This window comes from Rana temporaria, chromosome 2 (genome assembly GCF_905171775.1).
Source record: "Rana temporaria chromosome 2, aRanTem1.1, whole genome shotgun sequence".
NCBI lineage: Eukaryota > Metazoa > Chordata > Amphibia > Anura > Ranidae > Rana > Rana temporaria.
Window position 1 is genome coordinate 486,774,239 of NC_053490.1, and position 21,907 is coordinate 486,796,145.

Sequence of the window (21,907 nt, forward strand, 5' to 3'; positions counted from 1 at the left end):
CAGGCTGCAGGCTGCAGTTTGCTGGAGCAGAGAGGTCCCTTCCTCCCAACCCCACCCCCCCCCTGTCGGGAGGGGCATTTCCTGTTTGAGATTGCTGGGGGGGAAGGGCGGGTCAGTGGCTTAAGGAAGGGGCGGCCCTTCCTTGTTTGTTCCATATAGCTCATTCAATACTTTGGAACTGAGGAGGAAAGACCAGAACGGCAAGCACGGGGCGCCGAGGACACACAGTGGCCAGAAAGAATATTGCAGTCTTCAGAAAGACTGTTTTCAAGCCTAGGAATAGGCTGTTTCTTTTCCATCTCATAGTTTTTCTTGCAATACTACTCAGGGGGACAGAATGTTTTTTCTTTCCTAGATTTGAAAAAAAAAAAAAAAAAAAAGTGTCATCTAGGGGAGAGGAAGCATTTTTTATCCCTCAAACAGGTGTTTGGGCATTTAACTATTTATAAGTCCCAGGTACCAATAAGTAGCAGGTGTACCTCGGTATTGTACCATGGCATCAAAAAACAAGGGTACAAGAGGTGGGGATTCCCCCAGAGAGTCTGAGGTCTCGGACAATGCTATGCCGCTGCTTTCCCCACAGGGAGCCTTGGGGCCATCGGGATCTGGGGCTGGAGCTGACGCGGGTCAGTCCAACCCTAAGATGGTCACGGAGGAGGTATTACTCACCTCTTTAAAAGAGATGCAGAAAAGCATGGGTAAAATGATAGCCGCAGCTATGCGGGGCAGTAAGCGGAATAGATCTCCGTCGCCCGAGCGCGGACCCTCAGAAGAGGAGGTCCTTTCCTCAGGGGAATTGGACGACCTCTTGGACAAGGACCAAGTAGGTTCAGGGATCGAAGATCCGGATACAGAGGAGTCTGGGGCAGTCTCCCTGAGGGAGAGCTGGTGGATTCAAGGATTGTCGGACTTGGTCCATAGGGCATTCAACTTGCCAGTACCAGATCTCCAGGTATCGACGGTTTCAGCTTTGGGCTCACTGAGGGCGCCTCAAAGCAATGCTGTGTTTCCGATCCATCCTCTATTAGAGGGAGTTTTGTTCCAAGATTGGAACAAGCCAGATAAGATCTTCTTACCACCTAAGAAGTTCTCTGTCCTATATCCTATGGAAGAAAAATTTTCCAAAAGATGGGCTACTCCTGCAGTGGACGCAGCCATCTCATGTGTTAACAAATCGTTAACATGCCCTGTAGAAAACATACAGGTGTTCAAGGATCCAGTTGATAAGCGCTTGGAAGCCCTACTTAAGAACTCCTTCACTACTGCAGGGCAGTAGTACAGCCAGCTGTGGCTGCGATTGGGGTCGCTCAAGCATTATCGGATCAATTTAAGCAGATGCTTAAACTTATTCCTGCCCAGCAGGCAGAAGAATTTTCGGATGTCCCTAAGGCCATATGTTTTACGGTAGACGCAATCAAGGATTCTATCCAGCAAGCGTCACGTTTATCGTTATCCCTTATCCATATGAGAAGACTCTTATGGTTAAAAAGCTGGGAGGCTGAGCCCCCATGCAAGAAGCTCCTGGTAGGGTTCCCCTTCCATGGAGGACAACTCTTCGGAGAAGACCTAGATAAATACATTCAGACCATTTCAAAAGGCAAGAGTACTCTCTTGCCAACTAAGAAGAAGGTTCAGGGGCCTGCGTTTAAACGACAGTATTCCCCTGGGCAGGGGCCCTCTAATGCCAAGCAGTATCGACGGCCTCCTGCAAAAGCAAACTTCGGCTTCAACAGCAAATCACAAGGACAGGCTGTTAGAGGCAAAAGGCAGTGGTTTCGCAAACCAGCAAAACCAGCCCCCAAGCCAACCTTATGAAGGGGCGCCCCCACCCACGAAGGTGGGGGGAAGGCTGCGACTCTTTTCAGAGATTTGGGAAGCCAGCATTCCCGACGAGTGGGTACGGTCTTCCGTGGCCACAGGCTACAAATTAGATTTCCTAAGGTTTCCTCCTCCTCATTTCCAGGAGTCGAGGATTCCAAACGATCCGCCTCGAATTCCGGCCAGTCCTGGAACAGGGGCTGGGTTTCTACTCCAACCTATTCATCATCCCCAATGGAGATGTCAGGCCAATTTTGGACCTAAAGATGGTAAATGCATATCTAAAGATCCGCTCATTTCGGATGGAATCCGTGCGGTCAGCAGCTGCCACACTCCAGAAGGACGACTTCATGGCGTCCATAGACATAAAGGATGCCTACCTTCATGTTCCAATTTATCAGCCACATCAAAGATATCTACGCTTCATGGTGGCTTCGCGTCACTTCCAATTCGTGGCGCTTCCCTTCGGGTTGGCTACGGCCCCCCGGGTGTTCACGAAGGTCCTAGCTCCGATCCTAGCCAAGCTAAGGATCCAAGGGGTCACGATCCTAGCATACCTGGACGACCTCCTAGTCATAGACCACTCGTCTCCCGGCTTGGAGCGAGCAGTGGCCCTCACGGTCCAATACCTCGAGAGGTTCGGCTGGGTCCTAAATCGAGAAAAGTCAGCTTTCCAGCCCACAAGGCAGTTGGAATATCTCGGCATGAGATTAGACACAGAACAACAAGGAGTGTTCCTACCTCTGAGGAAGGTAAAAGCCATCAAGGAATTAATCCTACTGGTTCTAAGCAAGAAAGAACCGACTATTCGCCTATGTATGAGGTTACTAGGCAAGATGGTGGCCACGTTCGAGGCGGTACCATACGCCCAGAGCCACACTCGCATCCTACAGGCAGCCATCCTGTCAGCATGGAGCAGAAGGCCACAGGCCTTGGATATCCCGTTGCCGCTCTTATCAAGAGTCCGACAAAGTCTGTGTTGGTGGTTAGACCCTCAGAATCTACTGAAGGGGAAGTCTTTCAGCCCAGTGGCTTGGAAGATAGTGACCACAGACGCCAGCCTGACGGGCTGGGGAGCAATTTTGGATGGTTGCACTCGCCAAGGTACTTGGGCAAAGCCAGAGAAGCAGTTGCCCATCAACATCTTGGAGCTCAGAGCTGCTCGACTAGCCCTCAGGGCTTGGACGTCAAAATTGCAGGGGTTCCCGGTGAGAATTCAATCAGACAATGCCACGGCCGTGGCATACATAAATCACCAAGGGGGAACCAGGAGTCAAGCCGCTCAGAGAGAGGTGAGCTTGATTCTCCTATGGGCAGAGGCGCATGTGCCCTGCATATCGGCAATATTCATTCCAGGAGTGGACAACTTTCAGGCGGACTTCTTAAGCCGCCAGACTCTATGGCCGGGGGAATGGTCTCTGCATCCACAAGTCTTTCAAGCACTCTGCCAAAGATGGGGAGTGCCGGACGTGGATATCATGGCATCGAGACTCAACAAGAAACTAGACAGGTTCATATCCCGCTCAAGGGATCCGATGGCCTGCGGAACCGATGCGTTGGTTTGCCCTTGGCATCAGTTCAAACTTCTTTATGCGTTTCCCCCGCTCCAGTTACTACCCCGCCTGCTGCGCAGGATCCGGGTGGAACACATACCAGTCATCCTGGTAGCTCCAGCATGGCCCAGAAGGGCATGGTACTCACTCATCCTAAAGATGGTAGTGGGAGACCCTTGGACTCTTCCTCTACGGCCAGACCTGCTATCGCAAGGTCCGATCCTCCACCCTGCCTTACGGCATCTAAATTTGACGGCCTGGAAGCTGAATCCCTGATTCTCAGGGGTAGAGGTCTGTCTCAGAAAGTAGTCTCTACCCTAATCAGAGCCAGGAAACCGGTCTCTAGGGTGATTTATTACAGGGTCTGGAAGGCCTATGTAGGCTGGTGTGAGTCCAAGCGATGGCTTTTCTCGCAAATTTACCATCGATAGAGTATTAAGTTTTCTCCAGCTAGGAGTGGATAAAGGATTGGCATTAAGCACAATCAAAGGACAGATTTCTGCTCTGTCAGTGTGGTTTCAGCGGCCGCTGGCCACCCACTCGCTGGTTAAGACCTTCCTTCAAGGGGTCTTACGTATTAGACCTCCAGTTAAATCCCCGCTTTGTCCGTGGGATTTAAATCTTGTTCTGTCAAGTTTACAGAAACAACCGTTTGAGCCGTTGGCTGAAATTCCTTTGGTTCTACTGACAAGGAAGTTAGTATTTTTGGTTGCCATAGTTTCCGCAAGAAGAGTTTCGGAGCTAGCGGCCTTATCCTGTAAGGAACCATATCTTGTTTTTCATAAGGACAGGGTCGTTCTCCGCCCTCATCCTTCCTTCCTACCGAAGGTCATATCCAGTTTTCATTTGAACCAGGATTTGGTATTACCATCCTTCTTCCCTAAACCTACTTCCAGAAAGGAAGGGTTGCTGCATACCTTGGATATTGTCAGGGCCATGAAGGCCTATCTTAAAGCTACAAAGAAGATCCGGAAAACAGATGTGCTGTTCATTCTACCGGAGGGGCCCAAGAAGGGGCAGGCAGCTGCAAAGTCCACCATTTCTAGGTGGATTAAGCAATTAATCACTCAGGCCTACGGCTTGAAAGGGTTGCCTCCTCCAGTATCATTAAAGGCTCATTCTACTAGAGCCATGGGCGCCTCCTGGGCAGCACACCACCAGATCTCTATGGCTCAAGTTTGCAAGGCGGCAACCCGGTCTTCTGTCCACACGTTTACAAAATTCTACAAGTTGGACGTAAGAAGGAATACTGATACTGCCTTCGGGCAGGCAGTGCTGCAGGCTGCAGTTTGAGACCCTCGGATTCCGGGGGCTCCTCTTTTTTGAGTTAAATTTAAAATTTAAAATTATTTTTCTCAACTAAGTTGGATTTATTATGATTTGAGTATATCTCTAAATTAAATCCTTTTGTCTTGGAGATGTTCTCCCTCCCCTCATTGTAAGCATTGCTTTGGGACATCCCATATAGTAATGAATGCCGCTCTGTGTCCCGTGATGTACGATAAAGAAAAAGAGATTTTTAATACAGCTTACCTGTAAAATCTTTTTCTTGGAGTACATCACGGGACACAGAGCTCCCACCCCTCTTTTTTGAGGACCATTTTGGGAGGCATACTGCTTGCTACAAAACTGAGGTACTCCTCCTATGGGAGGGGGTTATATAGGGAGGGGCATTTCCTGTTTGAGATTGCCAGTGTCTACACCTGAAGGTACTCCATATAACCCATATAGTAATGAATGCCGCTCTGTGTCCCGTGATGTACTCCAAGAAAAAGATTTTACAGGTAAGCTGTATTAAAAATCTCTTTTTCCGGCGTATAAGACGACTCGGCGTATAAGACGACCCCCTAATTTTCCAGGAAAAATTTTGGTTTTGGGATATACTCTCCGTATAAGACTACCCCCTTCCTACTAGTCTTTCTGGAAGCTGAGGGGGGAGCCAGAACCGCTGACAGAAACAACCGCTGACAGAAACAGGCTTTTTTCAAGCCTCACTGTGCCATTACATGCCCCCACTGTGCCATTACATGCCCCCACTGTGCCATTACATGCCCCCACTGTGCCATTAAATGCCCCCACTGTGTCATCACATTACATGCCCCCTCAGTGCCATCACATTACATGCCCCCTCAGTGCCATCACATTACATGCCCCCACAGTGCCATCACATTACATGCCCCCACAGTGCCATCACTTGCCCCCACTTTCCCCCCCACTGTGCCATCACTCATGTTTTGCAGGCCGGTGACAGTCTCAGTCTGCTGCGAGCGTCCATGATTTCAAAGCCGCGCCGTCTTCTCGGCGTGTCCTGTGATTGGCGGAACACAAATTTTCCCAGTAACGCCTCTGTTCTGTGTTCCGCCAATCACGGATGCCTTCTCATCTCGTCCGAGGATGAGAAGGCATCCGTGATAGGCGGAACACAGAACAGAGGCGCTGCTGGGAAGTTTTGTGTTCCGCTAATCACAGGACAAGCTGAGAAGACGGCGCGGCTTTGAAATTATGAACGATCGCAGCTGCACGGAGACCGTACCCGGCGTATAAGACGACCCCCGACTTTGGATGCATTTTTTTGCATCCAAAAAGTCGTCTTATACGCCGGAAAATACGGTACATAAAGTTATAAATGTCGCCCTTAAAGAGGCGTTCCAGTCTCTTTGTCAATTTTTTTTTTTTTTTTTTAAAGCAACTCCATGATTTTCTTTGCTACTACAATTGGTTACTGTTTACAGTGTAATCATTGATGTGACTTATAAATCTTTATGTACTCAGTGTCCTGGTATACAGACAGTGGCCATTCTTTCTGTGGGCATCTGAAGCCCACTTGCACTTCCAGGATTTGGTGCAGCTGGCTACCCAGCATGCACCTCCCGATCTCGTGCCTGTGCAGTCAGTTTCCTCCCCATTGTTATGGAGACTTGTCAATCAACACAACCCAGAAGGAAGGCGCTTGGCATTGCGTCATTTTCGGTTTTGAAAAAACATGATGCCACAAGCGGAGGATGCCCATTGACTCCTGGGATTGTCGACACTTATGTTCCAGTAGCTAATGGAAGAGCGTAAATGACATGACTTGCACAGTGAGGTGGGCCAGAAGTGGCAAGATTTTTAAACAAATAACGGTATTTAAACAAAATTAAAAAAAAAAAGAATTCCAAAGATTAATGGCACAGGGATCGGCTACTAGTGGGGCCATGGCTAAATAGGGTGGAATGCTGCTTGAAGTAAGGGGAGTAATCTTCTATGTGCTACAACATAAACGTTAAAACATTTCAACAATACATTAAATTCTCATGTTCAAATCCAGTCCATAGATAATTGTGTGTTGCCAATCACTTTGTCCATAAAAGTTGAAAGGATAAAGTGGCTATTTCTTCTTCAACACCCCAAAAGTGCTTCACCACGTGCCAACAAACACTGCACTAACCAGATCAATATGGCCAACCAGCAGCCAACAAGCCCTTTTAACTTGGTTCTAGGATATCAGAACCATCGTCCAGTCTTCTAATATTCATCAGCCGTTCTCATATGATGGATATAAAAAATATAGTGTATTATTTTTTATTGAGAGAGAATATTTAAAAATGTATGTCTTCCCTCCCATGAAAAGTGCCTTTGGAAAGGCACCGACCCAAATCACTCACCAAGTCTCGGGACGTTGCACCGCCGCCCACATCTACCAGAGCTTGTAGGTTTGTGTGTATAGGAGGGTGTAAACCTTAGTGTTTTTTCACCTTAATGCATCCTATGCTTTAAGGTGAAAAAACACCTTGCACTGTCCGGCCCCCCTGAACTTCCGTGGGCACGATCCCGCGTCGTTCTTGGCTCTTCATTGGATAGATTGATAGCAGCGCAGCCATTGGCTCCCACTGGGCCCGAGTCATACACTCAGCGGCTATGTATGCCGAGTGTATAACACGGGAGCGCACCCGCAAGGTAACCCCCTCAGGAGAGAGCTTCCCAGAGGGGGTTGGCTTTTGCTGGGAGGAGCTTCCGTGGGACCCCAGAACAGGAGGATTGGGGGCCACTCTGTGCAAAACATACTGCATAGTGGAGGTAAGTATGATATGTTTGTTGTTTTTTTTATTTATTTTGTAAACGTGAACCTTTACTACCACTTTAATATTACTTTATTGAACTTGCTGTGTCACAAGGATCAGACAAGTAGTTTTAGGATAGAGTTGGACAGCTGAATGATCCACCTGCTGTCTATAAATCATAAGGAATCAGGAAACTAGGTCTTTGCGATTTGAGCTCTCAGGCCCAGTCATCTGATACAGAAATTATGAGGGATATTTAAAACGGCGCTTTTATTTTTAAATCACAAAAAAAATAAGTAATTGTTTACCAAAATGTTATGTTGGGTTCAGGAAAGGCAGGGGTGGCTTCTAAGTCCGTTTGTGTGTGTGTGTGTGTGTGTGTGCATATATAGATATAGATATAGATATATATAATATTAATATGTAAAAATATAGTGTTGTGTGTGTGTGTGTGTATACTATGTATGATTTATATATATATATATATATATATATTACCCAAATAATAGCAGAGGCACCTAAAACGTATTGACTCAAGTATAAGCCTAGGGTGAGAATGCAGCAGCTACTATGGAAAAGTGGAAAAGACGGTCAACAATGCCCATCTGCAGCCTCACTATGCCAATCTTCAACCTCACGGTGCCCATGTACCTTATCACGGTATTGATGAGGAGAAAAAGCAAACCCATATCACGCAGTACCTTGTCCACTGTGATTCACAGCGGCGTTGTATGTATAGGAGGTCCGCGCCATCTCGCCTCCTTCTAGTCATGGATGAACAAGGAGGAGGCTGGACGGCGCGGACTTTCTATACACACAACGCCGCTGTGAATCAGAGGGGACAATGTACTGCATCATATGGGTTTCCTTCCCTCCTTATCAATACTGACGGGAAACCTGACTCGAATATAAGCCGAGGGGGGCTTTTTCAGCACCAAATGTAGTGCTGAAAAACTTGGCTTATACTCAAGAGTGTGTGTGTATGTATATATGTAATATATATATATATATATATATATATATATATATATATATATATTAAATGTTTTTAATTTTTGCAACTGATATGACTGATACGGTTAAATATTTATCTGGGTTTATCCAGGATGCTTACAGCTAAAAGGCTTGGGAGTCTATTCCGACCCAGATACCAATCCAGCTTGACAGAAGATATTTCTTGTTTGCAGGCCAACACCAAATCATTGACAGCCGCATTAAACACAGATATTTAACAGGCTGGAATCAGATGTTTTTTTTGTTGCTTATAAAGTATGCAAATGAAACCACGGAGCTGCGTAATTAAAAACCTGTTCAGATTTGTGCTGCTTGCTAACAGCTTGTTTTTTTAATTATAAATTCATACCACATACGACAGACTTGGCTATTAACTAAGATGGATGTAGTGGTGAGGACAGTGATGAAGAACTTGCACAATCGTGTACAGGTAACTGTAGACTTCAGGAGCAAGTCAGACTGGTCTGGCATCTAGCAGCTTTTAATGGGTTACTAAACCCACAAGAGTAAAATTAGTCTGTATATGCAGCAAAGCATACTTGTTATGCTCACTGTGGAAACCCAAGGGGTCAATCCTCCACATTGTGTATAAAGTATGTTTGATCCTGTCTTCTCTTATGCTCTTTTTCCACTGTCCCCAATCCATCTCCTGATAGTACAGAGCCTTTGAAGTCATTCTGCACATGCTCAGTTTGGTGTGTATTGCCAGAGTTTTTTCCCCCTTGGAAGGGTGCATGTGATCAGCACAGGGCAAATTAGCACTGTCCAGACAGAGGGTCAGGGGTCCTTCAGCCTCATAGGGCAATCAGAGTAGAATGAAAACTCCTCCCACAAGCTTTAACTAGACACTGATAGAAGTTATAAGACTGCTATATACTGCTGATGAGAAAGGGTATTTGGCAATTTATATTTACTAAAATAATTGTGTTTCCATGTTCTGTGTACTGTGGGTGACCAGATTTAGTGAATGAAGGGTCCTGGGTTTAGTAACACTTTAAAGCGGAGTTCCACACAAAAGTGGAACTTCCTCTTTAAGGAGTCCAACCCCCTTGACATGCCACATTTGGCATGTCATTTTTTTTTAAAAGAGGGGGGTGGGTACCTAGTTTTGATAGGTACTCAGCTCCCACTTCCGACAGTGCCACCTACTCAACTCCTCCTCTCCCCCTTCACTCCCTGCAATCTTCTGAGACACGTCACATGTCCCAGAAGTGAAGTCTGTGAAGTCGCAAGCTGTCACAGCCAAGTGCCCACACGTGTGATGCCGGCCCAGGGGAGAGAAGCGAGGCTTCGTCGGACAGGTGAGTGTGTGTTAAAAGTTGTTGGCTACACTTTTTGTAGCTTACCAGCTTTTAATAAACTGAAAAACGTGTGGAACTCCGCTTTGGGGAAACGTGCTGAAAAAAAATACTTGATCGCCCGTTTTAAAACCTTTCTTTTTGAAAATGCCAGTTTCCTGTCTGTCATGCTGATCTAATGGTTTCATTGCTTTCTCTACTGCTGACCTGAAAAAAATCTCACAGCTCTGACTTAACTGGCTCCATGCATGTTTGATTAGTGATGCCAAAGGTTTTGAGACTTCATGTAATGTGACAGCCAAGCAGCTAGTAATTTCAAGGGGGGCAGCATTGGCAGCTACACATCTGAGTCGTGTCTGGTAGACACAATGAGAAAATCAGATGAATGATACTCTCCTTAACAATTTACCTTGACAGATAGTAACCTGCCTTTAAATAACCCCGTTTAGCCACGTTTTGCATTTTTTTTAGAAGCGTTGGAAAAAAATTGTATTTTTTTTTTTTTTTTTTTTTTTTTTTAAGACAAAAATGAAAAATGCCTGTAAAGGAAATGCGGCCAAACACGAGTTACCGCGTTTAGCCACTTGAAATAAAGAAAAAAAGGTGATGAGCGCAACCTCTAAGAACACTCTCTAAATGAGATATAAGGGTCAACGCAGTGAATCAAATAAATAACCAAAATGATCTGAGTACCTATTGAATAAAGTGCAATATATTAAACTCAGAGGAGTGTGTATAATCCAAGACCCTAATACTACTAAACCTCCTGAACGTTTAACATGTGTGAGTGTCTAACACACAGACCCCGTGCTGACAAAAAAAAAGGAAAAACTGAAAAAACAATGGCAAACAAAATTTATTAATCAGTCCAAAGTGCTTCTGCTGGTGTAAAAATATTCAAATACTGGCTTTAAGTGCTTCAAATGGTGATCAAAGTGCTTCACGTGATGGTCCTCTTTGCATGTGGGCTCACAGAGCGCTTACCTCAATGCCAGAGATCATAAGCCTTGCATAACTCCAGGACATCTTACTGAGAGGATAGTATCCTTAGTATACAGCTTCTGATGTCCCTAATAATGGCGATGGTCTTCAGTAAAATGGAGGCTCACAATGTAGATAGGGAAAATAGCAGAAGAAAAACTCATCGTGAAATAAGTAAAACCAAGAAATTTAATAAAGCCAAAAATTGGGCGCTTACAAGCAGAGTAAAAAACAAAACCGGGATATAAACAGTGATTACGGACGGAATCCACGTCACTTCCAGTCACATGCAATGTTTCTGTTGCGTCACCTCACGTGACTTCATCAGAGCTCTTTTTTCTTTTTTTGTTAAACATACTTGCCTCAGTGGATGGAGCATTAGACCGATGCTGCAGCTGTCCCCCGACATCTCTGCACTGAGAGCCAATCCACTGAACACCGCCGACGGCTCGGTTCTCACTCCTCCCTGAGCGGAGCGATGCTGACTGTCAGTCAGCATCCCTCCTGGTCTGCTTCTCCACACTCATTGGAACGTTGAGCTGTGGAGGTGTGGGGAGCGGCCGCCTCATCGTCTCGCTGAGACGGCCATCAATCAAGGCAGCTGGCAGATCCAGACTTAGAAGTCGGGCTGAGTTGCCTCGACTGATTGCAGTGACGTCAAAAGAGAGCGGACTTCAGACCGTTCTCCGCTGAAAACGGGTCACAGGAGTGCAAAACGAATTGCACTCCTGTGATCCTTAGGAGAAGCCCAGCCTAAAAGCTCAAGCTGGACTTCTCCTTTTTAAAGTTCATGTGCGTGTAAAGGCAGGCATCCCAATACTTTTGGTATTCTAGTGTATTTCATTACCTTTTTTCCCCTTCCAGGTTGTTCTCTTGTTTGCAAACATGCACAGTCTTGGTCAATCAATTTTTTTTATGGACGAATACTATTCTGAGTGAATATCATTCGTTCTGTTCTCTTACGACAAAAAAATTTGGGCTGGTCCTTTTTGGATATTTTCGCATGAACTGTCACGATCGGCTCTCAAAAGCTGTATACTTGCAGATATATTATTGAAAGATCGCTTCAAATGCTTTTTTTTTTTCCATTTTACTCATCGCGTGTACCAGGCAATAGAGAAAACTTACAAACTAATGACTGAAGACGGTAGATGATGGTATAAGCAGAACGCACACTTTGCTGCAGGATCAGTTCAATCCTGCCCTATCTTGGATCCAAACCAGCTGTTCAAATAGCAACATTCTAGTGACTTATGTAGACTGACATTCTTGTCAAACATTCATGCGAACAAGCTCAAATGCAAGCGTTGGAATGAAAAAAGATGCGTTTGTTTGAAAAAAAAGTGTTTGTCCTGCATTGCCTGAATTTAAAATGAACCTCAACAGGACAAGATGCATCTGACGAAACTTAAAGGCAGAAGGTTTTTATCCTACTGCAGTCTGTGCATTAAGATAAAAAGCCTTCTGTGTGCAGAAGCCCCCCTAACACTTACCTGAGGTCCCTCTCTGCTCAGCGATGTCCATGAGTGTCTCAGCCATCCGAGATACTCCCTCCTGATTGACTGAGACAAAGCAGCAGCGGCATTGGCTGCCGCTGCTGTCAGTCAGCTAGTCAATCGGGGGAGAGGGGCTGGGGTGGGGCTCTTTGTCTGATTGGACACATGGAGCTGTGACTCGTCTCGGGTGCCCCCATAGCAAGCCGTTTGCTGTGGGGGCACTGAACGGGAGGAAGGGGCCAGGAGCACCAAAGAGGGACTCGAGAAGAGGAGGATCCAGGCTGCTCCGTGCAAAACCATTACATTTTTACCTACAGGTAAGCCTAGATTTCAGCTTCATTGGGGTCTTTGGCCAGCCGGTGGACGACTGGACGTGTTGGCTGTTTGCCTGGGCCTACTGGTGGGACCCCCTGCTTCTTAGCATAACAGCCGAGCGGTTTTTAACCGCATCGGTTATCACTAGAGAGCCGGCAGGCATCACCTCGGTATAACTCCTTCAAGCCAAGAACGCATATTTGCGTACGATCTATGAGAAGGGATTTCATATAAAAATTAATATTCGGGTAAAAAGGTTGAAGAAAGGCTGCTCTATACTGTTGATGAATCTGGGTGACCAGGGAAGATGGGAATGCCCCTCTGACAGACTGATAAATATCTATTGGCCATGCAAGTGATTATTGTGGAAGCTTTTCATTGAGTTTCAAACTAAAGGTCCTATAGCACTGACGGGTCACAGAAATCTGTATGCCGTGGAATTTTTTTTGTGATCGTTAAGGCACCCAAAACCAGAAAATGATGAAAACCTGATTCATAGACCGCAGAGGCGCGTTTTTGTTCCATGCAAATATTATTTCATTTGGAAGTTGCCGAAGAGCTTTTAGATTGCCACATGTGTGGCCAGCATAACCTGCACTGCATCAGTAACTGAAATGTTATCAGCAGTTTATTTCTCTACTCTCCAGGCACAATAACTGTAATTGTCTGCACAGAAAATGTTTGACTTTTTAGCTCAGTCTTGATCATTGAAAACATTCCCATGTGAAGAATCTCATGAACAGCTGATTTCCTGTTCTTGTAAGACGGAAAAATATGTTGCCTGAGGGATTGTTCCTCGCTGGATTGTTTTATTGTCAGAACAAGCAAACTGAAACGCGTAAAGTGGACCGGTGTTCACAATCTCTCCATCTTATTAATGAAAGATCATCGCTGACATAAATGCAGTGTAAAGTAGAAGTTTTGTTTTTGTTCTGAAAATTTTGAAACCATAAAGTACATTGAAAGGTGTCTGGAACTAAGTGGGCCTTTTTTTTTTCTTGCTAGATGTGATCGATCTCACTGGTGATGATAAAGATGACCTTCAGAGGGCAATAGCATTAAGCCTGGAGGAGTCAAATAGAACGTTTAGGGAAACGGGCATTACTGATGAAGAACAGGCCATCAGCAGGTATGGTAATGGCGGTTTGTTGTGTTATCTGTTTTCTCCAGTCTCTTCGGATAAAATTACCAATGCCTCCAGGATTCTGTCCTTGTTCGTCCTAACCAATCCCTGCTCCCCAGCTTCAGTAATTCCCCCCCCCCCCCCCCTCAATTACCCTACTTGCCCACATCCAATTCGCCCTGCTGGCTGGGCCCCCCTGCTGGCCTGTACCCCATACAGGAGGACCAGTGGTACCCCCCTATCCATGGCCTTGCCCACTGGTATGCCTAAATTCCTGGCCATTCTGATGCACAAATTCTGGGATACTTTCTAATTATGTCAAAGTTTGCCCACCTGTTTTGTATCATGCACATTCATATTGACTATAGAGGCAGCTCATCATATCAGTGGGCCAAAAAAAAATGTGTGGAAGGTGGGAGCTTTGCCAATCAAAATGAGCCAGCTTTCAGACATCAGCAAGGTTATGGTAATGATATATCCAATTACAATTTATAGCAGTTAACGAACTGGTGGGTTTAGTAAATCTGTATTGATTTAACAAAATATAAATGTATGAGGCAACTCTTCCACTCTACCTGCCATATAGCGGCCATAGGTTTGAAATACATATTTGAAACATCGAAGTTGGAGAGCAATGCAGTTCTGTGGTCTAAATAACATGTCATAGGCTTCGTAGAGTCTGTATCTGCATTGCCTCTGGGCAGGCCCAGACTGAGACAAAAAATAGGCCACTGCATTTATAGACTGAGCAGCTCCGAGCCAGGGGGCCCTTCCCTTGGAGCCTGGTGGTGGAACACCAGGGCCCGGTCACAAGTACGACCTTTGCAACCCTGGTAGTTCCGCTACTGGTGTCCATAGTTTTTAATTTTTTTTTTACCATTAGAAATCCCATTGGGGGTGCTTTGATGAGATATAAGGAGTCTGAACAGACCCCTGACGACATCTCAGCTTTGAGACAGAGAAAGGAAATTGGGGACACAGCCCCCAACTTTTTTACTGCTGAAACTGCAGAGATGGAAGTACAGTTTACAGAGTATAGTTCCAGGAGAGTGCACACAGGGGCCCAGGAGAGAGGACATGGGCTGGGGGGCAGCAGAAAGAAGATGGATAAGAGCAGAGGCAGAACTAGAACCTTCAGGGCCCTGGTGCAAGAAACCATTAAGGTCTCCCCTGACCTCTGGTCCCAGAGAGTCTGGAACAGGGGCCCTTCAATGCAAGACCCTGTTTATATGTTCTGCAGTGGGGGCCCCCGATGGTGGTGGAATGGCGGGCAAAGCTGACAAATTCCTAAAAACAATGCAGCCACTACACATATACAAAAACTAAAGCTGGAATCCAAATTTCTAAGCTATTTTTTTATTGCTGGTCACCATCTGCTCTGAGTTTTTTTTTTTTTTTTTTTTTTGATTGTCCTCGACAGGCAGATGTGAACTAGCCATAAGGCACACCAGCATTTGCCCAGCCGCCCGGGTAGGAGAAGCAGAATGTAGAGGAACCCATCTGTCCATTTCTTTTCCTACCACTGATTGCCTAGATAAAGGTGCCCACACAGGCCCCCTGCAGCATGGATGGGGTCGCAATTGCAACTCCTGATGGTCCGCCAGTGGGTAGGAGGGGAGGCATATAGAAGAACCGATCCATGCATTTCTTTCCTGCCGCCGCTGAATGCCCACTTCTCCTTCTCTTCCCCCTGCAAGCATTCAGCGGCGGCAGGAAATAAATGCATGGAACGGTTCTTCTATATGCTTTATTTTTTGTATTTGTTTAATGGCTGCATTGTTTTTAGGAATTTGTCAGCTCTGGGCAATATAACACAGGGAGATGATGTTCAGTACTATTTTTGTATAGTTAAGTGTATCTTTTTTTTTTTCTTTTTTTTGTATTAAGGATTGCAGCTACTAGGGCTCCTTCTGATGATAGCCAGGATCTGTGTTGGACAGACTGGTTCTTGTTGAAGTGTGATGACCTGTATTTTCCATCTTGCTCTAGGGTGTTGGAAGCCAGTATAGCCGAGAATAAGGCCAGTCTAAAACGCACCCACACCGAGGTTTGGAGTGACTCGCCCAATCCCTATGACCGGAAACGTCAAGACAACTGTCCGGTGGGATTAAAAAATGTGGGAAATACTTGTTGGTTCAGTGCCGTCATCCAGGTGAGAGCAATAATCAAATTATTATAAAATTTGGCTTCAAAGAGGGCATGTCATTTCTGTATCGTATTTGGAAATTGTTGAGTAGCAGTTCTTCTAAAGATGGTCTAGTATAGATTGCTAAAAATTGTTGTTTTCAAAGCTCATTTTCCTAAATTTAGCCAATATGGTCTCTCTGCCCTATGATATGCACAAGCCTTCCACTTAGGTTTAACATTGGCCGTCCTGTTCTTCTTTCTCATCTCTCCTGGAAAAGTTATTTCCATCTTTGCCTCCCTTCTACAGGCAACTCCTTTCAAACGGCATAAGATAGCCGGAGAGGGGAGACGGTGTCTCCGATTGGTACGATGGAGGGATGTTTAGCTCTGAGGTTAGACTGACCTATTACGGAGGGATATGGAACACATGTCCTAACTTGGGAATGGCGGGGCGATCTTACAACTCTTGAGAGAGATTTTTGTGGAAAGAGGTCATTCTAAAAAATGTCATGAATGAAATATTTTGTGTGCGCTCTTCATATGTAAACTCAAGTGAATGAGAAGTATGGGTGGTGAATTTCATAAAAGGAATTCAGTGACGTCTCTACTACAGAACACTGGTAGTCTCTGCTTACATGGATGGCCAGTACAGAGTACAAGCTGGCCACCACCCCGCTGCCTGTCAGATAGTGGGGCTCATTTACTAAAACTGAACAGTGCGAAATCTGGTGCAGCTGTGCATGGTAGTAGAGGTGCACTGTATGGAAATTTTGCTACCGATTAATGCAGGATGTACTTGGCCAAAAGCCGAAAATGACAGTTTAAGAAATATTTATTTTTATATATAATTGTATTCTATTCGACTTTTTAATTCATATCATAATTATGAATTTGTCGGCCATTATTGGCACCTTTTTAGAGCAAGAAAAGCTCAAGTAAAATGTATCCCTTAAAATTCTATGTATGTCTTCACACTGGTCCGTTGCGCTTCTGTTGTGAAGTTACAAATCCTGCTTGCTGCATTTTTGGTCAGTTAAAAAAACCGCACCAAAACGCACCTCCCTTCTGAAATGCATTGAAAATGCAGTAAGAACGCACCAATGTTACGATTTTGATGTGTTTTTTGGTGAGTCACATGACCTATGAAAAACGCACAATAAGCACAGTAAAATGGTGATAAAATGCCTTTTCGGTTCCATTATTGGCATCTTTTTCTCTTATCAGCAAAATGTTGATAACACCATTTTTGGCTGATATGTTTTGGTGGCTGAAATTTCGGTGCATCTCTACATGGCAACAGCTTCTAACTTCAGCTTGTTCAATTAAAGCCAGCAGCTACAAATACTGCAGCTGCTGACTTTCAATAAATGGACACTTGCCTGTCCTGGGTGCCCGCGATGTCGGCAGCAGAAGACGAGCAACCACTCGTCTCTCAGCTACCCCGCCACCGAGGGAATCAAAAAGTGAAGCCTTGCGGCTTCACTGCCTGGCTCCCCTCTGCGCATGCGCGAGTAGCACGGCACATTCCCAGTGGTCCCCGCTGTCTCCTGGGACCTGTGTGTTTCCCAGAAGGCAGGGGGTGGAGGGGGAGGGGAGTGTATTACAGTTATCTGCACCCCCTCCCCCCCTGAAAGGTGCCAAATGTGACACCGGAGGGGGGGAGGGTTCCGAAAAGCGATAGTTCCATTTTTGGGTGGAACTCTGCTTTTAAGCTTTGACCAAAAAAAAAAAAACCTGGAAGCCAATTGGTTTCTATGCAGATCTGCAACAGATTTTGCACTCTTCAGTTTTAGTAAATCCACCCCAATGTATAAACCTAAAGGTGAGCATACATGGGTTGGCGGGGGAGCCTTTACACAAACGCTGCCGTTTTACACTACATGAAAAGATGCTTTAATAAATGGGTCCAGAGAAATAGTTATTTATAAAAAAAAAAAACATTTAATACAAGGTGTTTCACTGTGTTCACCAAAAGGAAAGCCTATGACTAGCTTTTCACTTAGTGTTCCTAAACCCACAACAGCAAAGTCAGTCTGTATACGCAGTAAAGCATGCTTGTTATACTCACTATGAAACCTAAGGGGTTAATCTTCTGCATTGTTTAAAGAAGCTGTTTGATTCTGTCTTCTCTGATCCCCCCCCCCTTCCACTGACTCCAATAGATTTTGCGATATTTACAGACCCAAGAGACAAGCTGCACATGTTCAGTTAGGTGTGTATTGCTTTTTTTTTTGTCTTGGGAGTGAGTGCATGTGATCAGCTCAGAGCCAATCGGCACTCTCCAGATAGAGGGTCACAGGGGCCCTTAATTTTCATAGGATAATTGAAACCACCTCCTACAAGCTTTAACCAGACACTAATAGAAGTCACAGGACTGCTATATACTGCTGATAAGAAAAGGAATTTGGCAGTTTATATTTAGAAAATAATTGAATTTCTGTGTACTGTGGGAGACCAGATAGGGAATGCAGGTTCCTGGGTTTAGTAACACTTTAACAACCGTTCCTGCAGGCCGAACATCTAGAGCCAATAAACTAAAAGCCCGAATCAGCAATCTCATGTTGATATGACTAGTTGGAAAACAAAAGGACAAGCGTGACTTTTATTCCTTTTGGATGCTTTTATAAATGAAGCTCGGTGAGCTCATAGTAATTCAGTAAGAGTGATCTCATAGCATTCAGCGATGCTTGTAACTGAACGCTCTCAATGCCTGAAAGTATCTGAGCCAGCTCATTTCATGTTTACTAAACGGTATTGTGCACTCATATCTAGCGTGGTCACAGGCTACATGCTTGAGTTTCTTGCCCTTTAAAACTGCAGTGCTGGGCACTTATTTACTTGTTGAAATCTGTTTTCTCTCTATAAATAAAGCAGTATCTGATTATGTTCAGGTAGCAGCTGCTTCAACCTTCAAAGATAAGTGTTACGGTTCTATTTTCGTTCCTTTGTTCTATAGCAGTATTTTTCATCCAGGGTGCCTTCAGGTTTCTTCAGGGATGCCTTAGCAAAATGCCTATGTAGCACTACCCCCGTATGAGCTGCTGGTTTAGATTTGGGTCTACGCTCTGCCTATCAACCCCAGAAGTTTGGCTTGAACCCTCCCTTGGCACAACTGGACAACACAACGATTGTGGAACCCGCTGGCAGTTAGGAACCACAATGATACCATACAGTAATATAAATACAGTTAAATACTGTTACCTTATGCTGGTTACCCGTCCAACTGTAACAGACAAGATTCCACACGAGATGCAGTTTAACCAAGAATAAAGCATTTACTTGGTAAAAGAAGGATAAAGCAAAATGAACCACTTTAAACCCGCACACCGTCATATGACGTCCAAAAAGGGGATCTCTTATCCCGGGTGGACGTCATATGACGTCCTGTACTTTGTGCAGGGATATCTGAATGATGCCTGCACCCAGAGGGCACCATTCAGATATCAATTTCTTCCGTTCTTATAGGCGGTGGGAGGGGACACCCCCCCTCCCTCCCACCGCCATCCGGTGCTTCTCCGGGCTCTCTCCGGGCCCCGGAGAGATGATCGCCGTCCGCCGTATGTGCAGCATAGAGATGACTGGTGACCAGATGGTCACCAGTCATCTCTATGACCGTCGGAGGCCCGGGTGCGATTTGATGACGTCACGCCCGGGTACCCGTAAGTAAACAAACCGCAACTAGTAAGAATGAGATCTGTGAATTTTTTTTCACAATCTCATTCTTTCCAGCCTGGAGGAGAGATGTGGGGTCTTATTGACCCCGCATCTCTCCTTAAAGAGGACCTGTCACACACTATTCCTATTACAAGGGATGTTCACATTCCTTGTAATAGAAAGAAAGAAATTGCCCGAAAATTGTATACAAGCCAGCAGGTGGATCAATCTTACCCATTAGTTGCATAAAGCCACTGGTTTTCATTGTGCACCATTACAATCTACTAGACGCCGGTGTCCTAACAACCAATGACATCATCGTTTGATAAGGCGGACATCTGGTAGCTTCCCAGCATCCTCCTCTTCCCCTCTCCATCAACACTGGGGTCACATTAGCTTAGTGAGGGAGATGAGAAACATTGAAATACTAATCGGTGCCAATGTGCAAGGGGGTGTGTTTGCTTTGAAAGAATAAATCACCTCTAACATTGGGTGTCCTATGTATTTGGATGTTTCTGCATTATGTAAAACTATTCGTTTTGTTTTCTACATTTTAGAATGGTGTGCCGTGAGATTGTGCAGAATTTTTAAGGGTGCCTTGATTGAAAAAAGGCTGAGAAACACTATTCTATACTAGCATCTATGTAAGTGAGAGTTCATTCCTGCATGAAAATCAGTGGTCCCTACCCAAGCTGTCATTCAATGTACTTCTGAGAGCAACAACTTGGCGATTGTAAAAGAAACAAATGTATTTAAAAAAAAAAAATTGTTATACTTACCGGCTCTGTGCAGTGGTTTTGCACGGAGCAGCCCCGATCCTCTTCTTGGGTCCCCTGCTAGCGCTCTGGGCCCCTCCCCCTTGCTGAGTGCCCCCATAGCAAGCCGTCTGCTGTGGAAGCACTTGTACATGCTCGCTGCTCAGAACACCCCCCTGCTCTTGGCTCACTGGTTGTGATTGACAGCAGCGGGAGCCATCTCAGAAAATCAAGAGGGAGAGCCTTCTCTTTTATACAGGTAACAAGCTGAGATTAGGAGCACTCCCTTTTGAGATTAGTGCTCCTAATCTCGGCTCGTTGCATGTATAGAAGACACCTGGAAGACAAATCTTGCTGATTGATAGGGGATAAAATACATATTTCATGCATTAAAATGCAAATCAATTTATAATTTTTTTTTAAATGCATTTTTCTGGATATTTTTGTTAACCCATAAATCGATCATTTATTTGTCGATGGGCAAACAAACAAAATCAACATACAAATACTTTTTGAGAGAGAGAGATATCCGTTATGCTTATCCAGCAAGGATTTGTTCACACCAACCAGTGGCGACGTTATACTGCAGCTGCTGGTGTGTGTTGTGAAGGGAGGGGTGCTGATGCATTGTAGAGAATCATCATACTGGTTACTATTTTTTTATTTTTTATTCCTTTAACTTTGCACTGAACAAAATAAGATTTTGTTTTACTTCTTCTTTGTTTTCCTTTTTTTTAAAGCATGCTATTGCAGAACAATGATGTGAATTGAACTCATAGGATGTTCATATTGCGTTGGGTAATGCTGCCCATCTCAGCCAAACACATAGGGTGGGGATGTGCCCATAGCCTAAAGCAGCCTTTCTCAACCTTTTTAGCACAGAGGAACTCTTAAAATAACTTTCTGGTCTCGGGGAGAAGTGGGGGGTGGGGGAGGGGGGGGTGTCCGTAGAAACTTATCTGAGCGTCCGAAATTGCTAATTGCTTATCCGCTTCTCGCCTGGTCAATCGCATATTGACCCCCTGGGAAGTGGTTCTGTTATCCTGAGGGATAACGGGAGAACAGCAGGATAACATGCCGGCGTGTGCCCTTGGGGGTGCGCATCGCAGCGTGTCAGTCTGACACCCCGCATCTCCGATCGTGATAAGAAGCCTCTGTCAGACGTGATCAGCTGTGACCAATCACAGCTGATCATCGCCTGAACTAGGAAGTGACGGTACACAGCATTTCTCAGTTCGTGCTGACGGAGAGCAGATCAGTGGCTCTCCCTGTCAGAGGGGGTGGGGTCTGTGCTGATAATTAGCACATTGATTATCAGCACAGCCCCCTCAAATGTACAAATCACATGCCCAGCAGTGCCCCAATAATCAATTATGCAAGTGCCAATCCCTGCCCAGAAGTAACACCTATCAGTGCTGCATATCCGTGCCCGTCAGTAAAGGGGAAAACAACATTTTATGACAAATTAAAAACAAATTTTAGTTTAGCAAAAAATAAAAACCGCAGAGGTGATCAAATACCACAAAAAGAAAGCTATATTTGTGGGAAGAAAATGATAACAATTTAGTTTGGGTACAATGTTGCATGGCCGCGCGATTGTCATTCAAAGTGTGACAGTGCTGAAAATTGTCCTGGGCGGGAAGGGGTGTAAGTGCCTGGTATTGAAGTGGTTAAGGAACCCCTAGCAATCTCTAGAGCAGGGGTGTCAAACTTCATCCCGGGCCACATCGGCA

At 45.2% G+C, this 21,907-nt stretch overlaps 1 protein-coding gene across 1 annotated transcript in view; it reads left to right on the forward strand.

Moving 5' to 3' along the window:
* USP25 (ubiquitin specific peptidase 25) overlaps positions 1 to 21,907 on the forward strand; it is a 200,803-nt gene that overhangs the window by 55,987 nt on the left and 122,909 nt on the right. The window contains exons 4-5 of the mRNA XM_040338805.1: positions 13,521 to 13,644; positions 15,628 to 15,790. Of these exons, the coding sequence (XP_040194739.1) occupies positions 13,521 to 13,644; positions 15,628 to 15,790 (287 nt within the window). The remainder of the gene's footprint in view (positions 1 to 13,520; positions 13,645 to 15,627; positions 15,791 to 21,907) is intronic.